At 36.6% G+C, this 12,938-nt stretch overlaps 1 protein-coding gene across 2 annotated transcripts in view; it reads right to left on the reverse strand.

Moving 5' to 3' along the window:
- Positions 1-998: 998 nt before the first annotated feature.
- Positions 999-12,938, reverse strand: part of AUH (AU RNA binding methylglutaconyl-CoA hydratase) — a 138,252-nt gene continuing 126,312 nt past the window's right edge. For both annotated transcript variants that reach the window (XM_064139912.1, XM_064139913.1), the window contains 4 exons: positions 7,959-8,146; positions 5,857-5,907; positions 3,996-4,043; positions 999-2,800 (listed from right to left, as the gene is read on the reverse strand). In XM_064139912.1, coding sequence (XP_063995982.1) covers positions 2,723-2,800; positions 3,996-4,043; positions 5,857-5,907; positions 7,959-8,146 — 365 coding nt within the window. In that variant the 3' untranslated portion in view covers positions 999-2,722. The remainder of the gene's footprint in view (positions 2,801-3,995; positions 4,044-5,856; positions 5,908-7,958; positions 8,147-12,938) is intronic.

Genomic DNA, 12,938 nt, shown 5'->3' on the forward strand with positions numbered 1-12,938 from the left:
CCTAGATGTAGGACTATGAATTGCACATAGACTGACAGAATTTCAGCAATTTGGCACAAAAGTCTCTGAAAATCTCAGAGGAATGTTCCACAGAGCAATAGTCTCCCAGCGCACCTAACTGTATCATTAGAGAACTTCGAAATAAACAGAACACCACATTTCTTCATTGCAGGCAGGACACTCAAAAGCACTGAAAGGGCCTAAGCCATTCAGACAATTCTGAAAACTCTGTCCACAAATGAGTAAAACGAGCAAGCATGTGAATTACTTCAGAAATATTGAAAACACAAGTACATTCATTAAGGCTAAAATGATATGTGTTATATAAAGACACAATTTCTGCATGAAACAGATTTTCTAAGCATTTTAGTAAGCTTAACTTGCTTACAGTGTTGAGGGGTAATCAGCTGAAGGCAACAGACCTACCTGGTATGACAACTTTTCAATATCCAACTCAGTAGAGAAGAGAAGAACTCAGTATTCACTAGAGCTCAGCAGAAGCAAGAGAAAAAGATGCTTACGCCTATGGACCATGAGATAACTTTTCAAGGAATCAGCAGGAATCACAGCTTGCTCACCCATCGGCTACTTTGGAGAAAAGCATGGCATTACCAGGAACTGAAAGAGCTGAGCCCCTTCACTTGAAGGCAGATTTGCCAGACAATGATTTTTTTAAGGAAGAGTCAGCCTATATAAGAACATTTCTGTTACAAATTATCCTCTTATGGAAAGAGAATTCAACAATTACTATAATCGCGAGCAGTGCAGCCATCACAACACATCACCTAATAACAGCGACAGTAAACGATTAACATCTCTTTTGCTAAAATATTGTTCCCTTTAGAAGCATTTCGAACATCACTATAAAGTATCTTTTAAAGTTGTCCTACTGGTACTCACTTTTTAATAATATTCAAATTGTTGACTTCAAAGAAGAGACTCAAATTGCTACACTATGACATTATCTTCTCCTGAGGAAAGGAATATAGAGAACACTGTAACAGTAAAATTATTTTATGAGATCAAATCTACTGGTTAAAGGCATGAGTCTACAGAGTCTTAAGCCCCAGCACTTACAGTTACTTGATTTTTTTAAAATAGACATTCACAGAAACTACTTAATCAGTGCTTGTTAGAAAAACAAAGGCAGCTTTATAAACAGGATCTATTTCAAAGTTATGAAACAGAAATCCATCAGCATAGACTTAATATTTTTTTCTCTTATTAACATAATTATTTCCTACTCAGTAGAAATGAAAATGACATGTTAGCATTCCAAAAACAGGAGAAAATGACCCTCTAGGCTTTATATGACTATCAAAACAAGCACTGGTACTTTATTAGGAAATTATTGTGCATGAAATGATCAACTCAGCAAGTCCACCAGTCAACAAAGTGTGTGCTCCACCAGTTATAACCAATTTACATGTAATGATATGTCTAAATATGAATTTAAATGAGTTCTTGTCATTTCATGTTGATTGGCTGCTTTATCATCATAGATACAGACAGTGACCACAGTTAATGTTGCAGAAACAGTAGAGCTTGCACAAGTTCCATGAGCCAATGGCAACCAAACATAAGGAAATTTGTTTTCATACAAAAAAGACAGCTTCTGGCTGCTAAGCCATGTTTATTTCCCAGTCAAGTTAACAAAAATACTTTCTAAGAGGCTATTTCCAGGAATTTGCTGTATGTGCCATGTTCACAGTAAATATAAAGAATGAATCACAACAGTTTTCTCACCTTATAACCTACTGATTTCTCTTTCACTGTATGAAAAGAACCCTGAGACCACCAGAGAATAAAGAACATTTCAGTATCGTCCCTGTTGTATGTAAATACACTCTGCTAGGACCTGCAAAAAGAACAGTCTGGAGATTAAGAGAATTCCAGTTTCTTTAACAGTGCATTAGTTGTATCCCTGTACAATAATCATCAACAATTTAAAATGACTGGGGCAAGTGAAACACAGCTCCCTCACAGCAGATAGTGCCAATCAGAGGATATGTTGGAAGAATGCAAGACAAAGCCAGGTTCAACATATAAGAATGTGTAATTAAAGGCTGGCCTCAGAAGTGTCTTCCTTTAATACAATTAAATTAATGTAATGGCAATGACTTCATCAAAAGAATGCCATCATGTACTAAAGTTAATTTCACTTTACACAGTATAGTGTAAGCCAAATAAATAAATTTTAACATTTTCCAAACAGTAATCTTTTTCATTCCCCTTAGCTTTATTAATAAGGTACATATTCAGGTAGAATACTCGTATTTTTTACTGATATACAGAATAATTTGAACACACATTTGGTACAATTTTCTATTTTTGGTGTTCAGCCATCACTTTTCTTTTGACAAAACGATATAGCAGGTTTATACTTAGCATCACATATAAGTTTTGTCTATATAAAGAACTTAACAGAGCCTTTTCAGTTGTGGAATGGTGCATTTCACATGTATGAAAGTTCAAAAATGCTGCATGAACCTGTGACCTTGCCAATACACAGATGAATCTTCAGAAACTGTAATGAGCATGAGTTGACACACATTTCTATCTGGGCCCAGTACAAGTATGGACACATTCAAAATGTAACATCGGTATGATTTGCTTTTACTTTGGTGGTTGTGATATTCCAGGTGCAGACTGAAAGTGCACCTTAATGGTCCTCATAGCGGTAATTTTATCCCCCTTGTAATTTAAAAGGCATCAGCTTCTTTTATTCTCCCTTGTAGCGAGGAGGTCTCTTCTCCTTAAATGCAAGAAGACCTTCAATTCTATCTTTTGTTGGAATAGTCTGCAATGAGCAGAGGAACAATTCATTACTGACACCAAAAAACAATACCAAGGAAAATATTTTTATACAACTCTTAGTTCTTCAATGCATCCAACATGTAACACACAGTAGAACAGAAAAATGAAAATTACAATGCTTAGTAAGATTGTACCACAGGAATGTACCACACGTATCCAAGTCACAACATGGAGGAAGTCTCTATTCTACAAACAAATGACTCTGAGAAACTTTATAGAATCACAGAATCAACCAGGTTAGAAGAGACCTCCAAGTTCATCCAGTCCAACCTAGCACAGAGCCCTAGCCAGTCAACTAGACCATGGCACCAAGTGCCTCATCCACACTTTTCTTGAACACCTCCTGGGATGGTGACTCCACCACCTCCCTGGGCAGCCCATTCCAATGGCAAATCACTCTCTCTGGGAAAAACTTCCTCCTAACATCCAGCCTATACTTCCCCTGGCACAACTTGAGACTGTGTCCCCTTGTTCTGTTGCTGGCTGTCTGGGAGAAGAAACCAACCCCCACCTGGCTACAGCCTCCCTTCAGGTAGTTGTAGTCCGCAATGAGGTCACCCCTGAGCCTCCTCTTCTCTAGGCTAAACAACCCCAGCTCCCTCAGCCTCTCCTCATAGGGTTTGTGCTCCAGGTCTTTCACCAGCCTTGTTGCCCTTCTCTGGACATGTTCCGTCACCTCAACATTTAGTGTTAATGATGTTGAGTTTTCAGTGGGCTTTGTTTTGGTTTTGTATTTGTTTTTTGGGGGGTAGGTTATTAATCAGAGCACTGTATATTTTAAATAAGCATCTCATGCTGATGCTTCTATTTAAAAAAGATCTGTGTTAAAGTCCAGGACACAGAAATTCAAATACGTTACCCCAAGTTTCTCTCACTTTTCTGTTGGTTAGCATATTTCTGGCATGTGTGGGTGAAGTGCCCTTCATGATATTTCATGTTCAACCAAAACAAAGCAAAAGCAAGGCAGTTCTTGGATTAGATGCACAGCACTGTATATGGCCAGTAAGGTATGTGGCTGGTAATGCTTCACCAAAATATTTGTTAACAATATCAAAGAGCAATTTCTAGTTGAATTTCTGCATGTTTGGTAATAGACACCAATAAATAAATAAACAATAATAAACAAACAAATAAATAATTAATTTCCTGTGGTATTTTGTGTCATTGCAGTTACATACCTGAGCATAACAAGCCTCTTCAATTGCTAAGCCTGTTACTAAGTCAACCTGAGGAAAAGAATACAATGTTTTTTAAAAGCATATTTTTGTCTATCTGTTACAGATTATTTCCTGGCAGCTAACTTAAATGCTGTATTTCTGTATTAAAACACTTTTATGTTACTTTGACACAGAAATGCTACACTGCCGTGTGGTGAGAGTTAGTGGTAAATATTTCTGAAACAGTTTCCTTATTTGGTGATACCACCAGTATGAAATACACTGTCAAAACAATGTATGTTCTTCAGTACAAATCATACAGGCTGAAAACGATGAGCTGCTTCCACGTTCATAATCACTGCATTTACTACAGAGGAAAAGATTTAATGACTGTGTGATTTTAAAAACTGTTCTCAAATGAATTACTTTCATAATGTCATACAAGAACATGATGTGATCCCACAAAACACACAATAAATTCAAGTTTCAAGGGATTTAAAGTAAGAAAAAAAGGCCAACAGCCAATAGTGCATTATCACCTAGTTTTAATAATGTGTTCAGAACAGCTGAAAAGGCTGAATTTTTCCCTCACTTCACCTGTCCTATGCAACATCTGCTGCAGAACTTACTAGTTCTCCATGCGGCCATTGGAAGGATTATGGCTATGCACCAAAAGCAATTTGTCAAGAGGACATACACTACAGGACAGATCACCAGAGGAAGCTGCAAAATCTCTGACATGGAAGGTTTTAACAATGGCTGGAATTAACTTTTGGCTTGACTGGTTTTGATACAGCAGATCTTGTATTGGAGCCCTCTAATTCTACTGCTCCTAATTTGGATCTTTCATTCTCCTATACCTGGTATAGAATCATAGAATCAACCAGGTTGGAAGAGACCTCCAAGATCATCCAGTCCAACCTAGCACCCAGCCCTAGCCAGTCAACTATCCCATGGCACCAAGTGCCTCATCCAGTCTTTTCTTGAACACCTCCAGGGACGGTGCCTCCACCACCTCCCTGGGCAGCCCATTCCAATGGCAAATCACTCTCTCTGTGAAGAACTTCCTCCTAAAGGAGGAAGCTAGCTAACTGAGCTTGCAGCATGTTGAACTCTGAGTCCCTATGAAATGTATCTTGAATTGTGTCATTTTCCTGCTGAGAAAACCTAACAAACCCACTCTTTGCACAACGGCATCCGAGTTTGGTTCTTGGTCCAAAACTTACTGGTAATTTGCTTTGCTGAACTCAATTACATCACTGGCTGCTTTTAAGACTTGAAAGAAAAAAGAGATATTCTTAAATTTGTCTTTATAAATTCAGATGTTGCATGCACTTGGATTCTCTTTCTCTTGTCCCAGGTGGAAATATAAGGGCTCCTGGTCCAAAGATTATGCATGGGCTTAACTTTAAACATGAATAGTACCGCTGAGCTCACCAAGATGATTCACAAGCCTAAAGTAAAACACATGTATGAAATAAAGACTCCAGATAACCTATATTCAACTATTAAAAATAAACATGCCTTTCAGCCTTTAACTTCATTAGTTACTAAACACTGAGAGCATTGATAGACTTGACAGAACATGACTTTGAGGTTTCTTTCTGCCCAGCATTTGATACACGAATTGTTCCAAGTAGTTTATGTTTACTTTCTAATATTAATAATTAACAGGGTGCACTACTCTTAGACAGGTTACCAAGCCTCATTGCAGAAATCAGCCATCATCTTTACTCTCAGGAATCTAAGACAGAAAAAAATTGCATTTCATCTTTTTAAAAAGTTTTGACTAAATACATTTTGAAAGACTGTACACTGAGAAAATAAAACCAGTTCTCTAGTGAAAAATCCCTGCAGTAGATCTGTTTCAAATTTTACTTACCTCCATTCCCTGATTGATGGCCAGTTTTGCAACTCTCATTGCTACTGGTCCCTAAAAGGAAAGAGTCTATCTAAATATCATCAAAATTACATCAAGATTATGCAGTGAAGAGTAAGCACATCAGTGTTCTTGCACTGGGACATTCTAGACTTTGGACTTCTATTGAATTTATAGTAAATACATCAAATATATCACTATAATAGACATTTGCTTTCAAACTTTTATTTCAATATTGAGAAAAAGTGGAAGTGTACTGTTTTTCAAATAACTCAATTAAAGCAGTGGTTTTGGTTTATATTTTGAATGTGCTAAGCATGTTCAGTTTTGTCAAGTTTGCTAAATCTGCTTCAAAACAAGGCTCAGAACAGCCACTGTAACAAATAACTTAATAAGCCATTGCAAAGTAAATCTTTTGTCCATAGTATCACACAATGGAGACATGAAAAGACGTAATAATGGAATAAAATTAACTGATGGAGCTTCAAACCTAAAATACACTACTGCAAAGCCTGCACTACTCAAGTGATGACGTTTTTCCATAAATGACTAAGGTCCCCAAAGAGAAGAAGCCTTTCCACTCTCCTTATTGCTGAACAGCAGGACATCTTTGTCCTCTCAGTCCTGTGCCTATAGTTCAGCACCAACTTCTGAATGTTCAGATACTGCTTTAGAGAAGTGACCTGATACTGTGAGAGTGTTTGAAACACAAATGTGCTAGTTTGAAGCAGGCTAGAATGTTTTGGTGAAAAAGAACTAGGCTGTGAAAGGAAAACAATGATGATGTCTACTCCCCTCAGAGTTTTGCTGAATAAGAAATGTAAACATTAGATTGCACTCTGCCTTCAGCTTCTGACTGAGCTGCATCTCCCTGACCTCACCTTCCACTCACCTTTGCTTCTTAACCTCTTGGCAGAGCCTCTATTCTTCCTTGGGACTGGGGTAAGGTTGAGAGGGGCAGGGGGAAGGTGCAGGGGTGGTTGAGAGCCCCTCCTGGGGACTCAGGTTTCTGGGAGGGGAGTTGTGTTTCTGTATTACCTTTTACCTTGTATACTTCTGTCTATAACTGCATATACTGTAAATATCTGCTTGTATATTGTGCTAGCTGTAAATAAATAGCTTCATTCATATTCCCAGAGCCGACTGAGACTAGTCTGGGTGATTTCTAAAGTGTGGGGGGGTGGGTAACACCCAAACCATCACAACAAATAACCAATGTTAAGTGCCATACTTAATCTGCAACATTCTGCATTTTCAATTAAAAATATAAGATGTTACACTTGTGATCCAATAAAGTAATTCACTAATTATTCTCTTCTGCTTCCTATGTATCTGCTACTTGGGACCCTTCACTTGAAAAGCAGGCTTATGAAAAGCTCCAAATTCACTCTCCTAGTCTGAACAATCAGCTTGCAATTTATGGGAATAGAGGAACAGGTAGCAATCAGTTAAGACAAAGTGTCCTGGTAAGGGTCATACTTCAATTCTTCACAACATTTTCATATTCTAGACCACAGGAATTCAGCAAATTCCATTTCAATCTTTTTGTGAAATCAGAGATAAGATGTAACTTAGAATGAATGGTAATTAGAGCATGGCACTGTCATCAAGCTTATATGTAAGCTACAGAAAGAAAACTTGCCACTAGTAAATCAGTTTTGCTTTAATACTGAAAATACATTTAACTTTATGTTTTCAGGATAGGAGTTACACTAAGGTATGTCCACGTTCATATCAACTTTTTGCCTCTCTTCTGAAGTGCTCAACAGATACAGAATAAGCTATTAAGATAACAGCTTTACCAAAATACCAACCAACTCACACTCTACTTTTTTTTAAAATTTAAAACTTGAAAGTAAAAATACACAATACAAACACAGACTACATCATGCCAACACAAGGGCTGACAAGAGCTTTTTCCTTTGCTATGAAATGATTACCAAATAACGCCACTCAAAACGAGAGAAAAAAATCCTGACTGCTCTCCACATAACTAAGAATGGCTTTTAAATTCATAACTTCATAGCAGTTTTTTTCCTTAATACAGCTGGTTATTTTTCAGTTTTAATGTTTGGTGAAAACTAAAAACTACAAATTTGGTTTACCTGAGGCAAAAATTCTCTTGCCAGAGCTAACGCTCTTCTGTATGCGGCGTCTCCTGCCTCATTCTGTTCTACCACATGGCTAATCAATCCTATTGATTTTGCTTCCTCTCCATCTACAACACGTGCAGAGAAGATTAGTTCTTTCGCCAGAGACACTCCAATTGTGCGAGGTAATCTCTGTGTCCCACCTAAGGTTTGTAAAAAGAGAAAACGTATGTATTAGTTTCTCATGCATTTAGAGTACAAATGCTAATGCCTTTTTCAGGTCATGTATTTTAGGTTTCATAAACAATTACACAAGCATACAGAAATCCAGCTTTCATATAAAGGCATTCCTGAATGTCTTATCCAGTTTTGAAACTACGTCTATAATGAAATCAATTGGCTTGTTTCTCAGCAAGACATGTCAATAACTAAAAAGAGATAATACTAATAAAGATTATAATGGTAGTCAAGTTGCCTTATTCAACCAAAAGCTGAAGGAAGATTGCTTGGCAGTAATCACCATATCCAAAACCTCTGCCTCTTTTTTAACAATCTTGAGATTTTTATAATATTAATTGCCATAAGATAAACACTTTCAAAGAGCTATACTGAAAAAAAAAAACAGAACTCTAGTAATAATTACTCCATGCTAAAACTACTAGACAAAGTCTTTAAAATGTCATGGGTTTGTCTCTTTATTGTTGAATTTTAAAGCTTGGTTACAAAGACTAGGGAAGGACAATGGCAAGTATGGAGCAGCACAGATGAGCGCTAACTTTAGTTAGCTCTTTGTACTACACTAAAAACTTCTTTGGCAGATGAGCATTTTAAGAAGGTCAGTAATCAGAAAGTACATTAACCAGACATCTGAAGACTCCTTAGTTGGACCTTAACTACTTTACAGAATTCAATGAGAATGTGGAAACAATTATTATCAAAACTGAAGCAGACTCAAATTACAGAAGAGGATATTTGTGTGAATTAAAGCAGCCAAAATGGTCTTTATCCAAGACAAGATTTTGAAAATGTACATTTTGACATGGATTTGAGACAAATATTCAACTGCTATAGATAGTCTGTAAGTAAAAATTTCTTTCCAAACAGCTTTTTTCTGCAGAAGCATGCCTGTATGTTCATATATAAATATATGTATATATGCAAGAAGAATATTTACAGGAAGTGTTCAAAGGGAGGTGGTACAACACTGGTTTAAAGTGTGTTCAACTAATGTAGAATAGTACTAATATAATTTCTGCTAGACAGTGATGGACTAAGCTAGTATTTTACTGAAACCATTTAGTTCTGCAACTGAGGTTTCCAGAAAATACTTTAAAGACATTTCAAAGACAAACAAACTGACTGAAAGGAAACAAACAAACAAAAAAAAATGTGATTCAACTATTCAGCTTTCAAATATTTAACATTTCTCTTATGATTAACAAGTTTCAGTACTGCTGTATTCTCCATAAAAAACAGATCTGCCTTTGAACAGGTTACCTCACAGAAAAATGCAGAAGGTTTAGGGTATTTCTGCCTCATGCCTTTCTAGAATATTACAAAATCATGATCTATAATAAAGCATGAGAGATATTTTCCAGGCTGAAACTGGAGTAATAAAAAAATGCTTAGACTTACAACAGTTTAAATAAATTTCATAGAACAACATTAGTAAATACAAATGACATTATATTCTCTGCAGTCTCATCACTCTGAGATGATTTTTATCAAGGCTGTCCTAACGATCAATGGCAATAGGAACAGCAACAGGAACCCCTCTTCAATAAATTCTACCAATTCTGCTAGTTGTACAACTAAGTTAGTAATAGTGCTAGGGGAAATAAATTTGCTAATAGCAAAAACTAGAGAAACTCTCTACTCTAGGCATTTTTATGAGAGGGGTGGGGAAGACAAAACAAATCCCCTTGTAAAACACTACAAACCCTAAACCTTCCTATTAGCCTTGGCTGTCTTACATGTGAAATTCATAAACAATAACTAAAGATGTAGGTATCAACATTGATAGGAGAACTACATGCCATAAAAATGTGAGCTGGTTTTCCTTTTAAACAATTAACATGTCTATTAACTTCTCACCCAAACTAGGTGTCAAACTTTAATGTCTATCCTTATATATACTTCAAGTGTACGTCACAATGCAGTAAATGTCTACCGTGATTCTCATTATGAATAGTTTAGTTATAATTTATCCCTCTAATCACAATAATAGAATCCAGAAAAGCATCAGATTTGGCTTTTGATTAAAAAAAAATAGTCAAAATCCTAGGACCCAAAATCCTACGAGGCTGAATTTACTGACTACACATCTTCTGCTTCTTCCTTGATTGCTATATTCAGTATGTTTTTCTACTTAATTCTCTCTCTTTCCCTTACTGTTTATCTCTTGTATTACTGCTTTTACCAGGAAATGTTGAAAACAAAATCTAATTGAGCAACAATATTTCATAACATTGACCAAACAATGGATATGTTTAAGCATGAAATAGAGTTTATAGATTAAAAAAAAGTTCCTGCCAGTGACTTACACAATAATGATTAAAGAGGAAAAAAAGCAGACTATATTCTATGCTGTTTAGCTGCCTCCTACACTGCAAAGCCATTAAGCAGAAAAGCATATTCTTTGATTAATATTCTCAGAATAGAAGCCAACAGTTCACTGCATCAATCATATACATTCAGTAGTAGGAATAAGATATATGCACACACAAAATCAGTAAGGTCCAATTAATCAAATGCAAACAACGCACTAAAATGCATTCAACACACCCAAGTTACATTCATTTATGAGGAAAAGACAGAGGGTATGCTGCAGATAGATGTTCTGTTTTGGTAATACACATATAATGCTTGCCAACTACAATCAGAGCTAAAGGAAGTAACACTCAGTGTTCAAAGACATTACTTAACTGAGGCATTTCATCTAAATGTAGAACAGAATTTGATGGAGGAATAGTTGTTTCATCTTCATAAATTTAATGGCATGTTATTTCAAGGACTAGTGATCTGCTATTACTCAGTGTGTTGATAAAAGTATTTGACATACAGTTGCAACATAAATGCCTCCTTATCTGAGAAGGTGTATATTCAATATCGTAAGATTGTAAACGGCAGTTTAACCTGATGCTCTTGTTCATGAGAAAAGACAGTAATACAAGACTGCTAAGTTCTAGTGCAAATTTGCTAAGACGCTGTATTTTTTTTCTTCAATAAATAGTTGATTTTGTATGATGATTTATTTACTGTCAGTAATTCATCAGTTACAGAATATGTATACAACTGCTTTGGATTAAGGGAATTACGTGATAAATTCCCAAGAGTATATCCAACAAGATGAAGCAACTAACTTACTGGAAATAGATTCATCATTCTGGCACAGAATATCTACAGTCAGTAGTTTCTCATAGCTGAGGACTCTGTCAAAACATATCAGGAAAAAAAACAAAACTGTTCTGACAAAAATGTAGAATTTTAATTCAGTAAATAATCCTGTTTATCAAGTCAAGTAAAAATCCTTCTTTCTACCATGAGCTTTGTTTGATTTATACTACATTGACTTAGCTGACAGATTTCTAGTTTTCTTTTTTTTTTTTTTAAGGCTACTCTGCTTTTGTAAATTTTGTGAATAGTTAGTGATGAACCCAAAGTCTGTCAGACACAAACTTCCTGATTATTCAAGTCAGTCAAGACATAGCTCCAATGTATCTCTCCAATTCATGTGCAGAAAGCTGCAAGGAGCAGACTTTCCTCCTTTCTGCTGAAACTCACACAAATGCAGGGCACAAAAACCTGCTGGCTGTAACACTGAACCCTTAACAATGTGAACCCATAAATACACTACATGGATATAATGATTATCTTCACATATTTTACAGTCATGCAAGTCACATTTTGAAAGCCTGTGTAACAAGCACACTTTCCACTTTTATAGTCCCCACCATTTATTGCTAAGTTAAATAATTTTCAAAACTTTAAACATTCTAAAGTCCCAAGGCAATATTTAATACCAGCCTTCCATCAGACTGTTTTCCAGGTTAGGCCTTGATCCTGCAAAGTTGTGCATGTTTTGGTTACCTTAAATCTTCATGGGCTGAGACTTTGCTTTCATGGAGAAAATGAAGAGCTCTTCAATGGTGCACACGGAATAACCAACTAACAACCTAAACAAGCTTATATCTGGCAACATCTCAACAAAGATGCAAGTGATGGGGTTAAATTGGGATGGAGAAGAAAATAAACAAAACAGCCTGTCTGTTAGGAGACAAAAGCACTCAACTGATGAAGAGCAGGCAGTAAGTGAGGCCGCTCTCATGTCTGGCCTTACAAACCAGTGTTTGGAAGAAAACTGGAGACCTGAGCAAAGCCTGAGACAGCAGTCTGAGGCTGACTCAGAGGTCGCTCTGAGGCTTGTGATGAAAGAGCTGCTTGAGCAAGATTTCATAATAGCTTGCCAAAAGGGCTCACAGAAGTCTGCTTGCCAGTCAGGCTGAAGAAAGCTCTGCAGGAACATCAGAGGTCCCGTGACCAAAGAGGCAGGATCACTTGCTACCTATTCTCAGCCTGGCAGTGGCAAACCCCCACTCCAGAACTCCCAATTTAACTTGCAAATCAGTTTTCACAATCTGTTTTATTCATCTGCATCTGTGGAATGGTTTCTTTTAAAACCTATTTGAAAACCACCTAGAACACACCAAACTGCCATGCATGGGTGGCTTGAACATGTCAGCTTGAATCAGAAGAATGTAGTACTTGGCTTGAAGACATACCAGCATTTACGATGCATGAAAGTGTAAATATACTTTCAGAATTCACTAGCAGTTAAATAATCACAGATTTCATACAGAAAGATTGTCAGGCAATTCAGAAGAACTAATTTATTTTCAAAATAAGTAATCTTCTGGTAGACTGAGAAAGACAGATGATGGCTTCCCCACAGATAGCTGCGTACACGAAACGCGCAGAACCAAAACATTCATCGGG

Source organism: Pogoniulus pusillus, chromosome Z (assembly GCF_015220805.1).
Source record: "Pogoniulus pusillus isolate bPogPus1 chromosome Z, bPogPus1.pri, whole genome shotgun sequence".
Lineage (NCBI taxonomy): Eukaryota > Metazoa > Chordata > Aves > Piciformes > Lybiidae > Pogoniulus > Pogoniulus pusillus.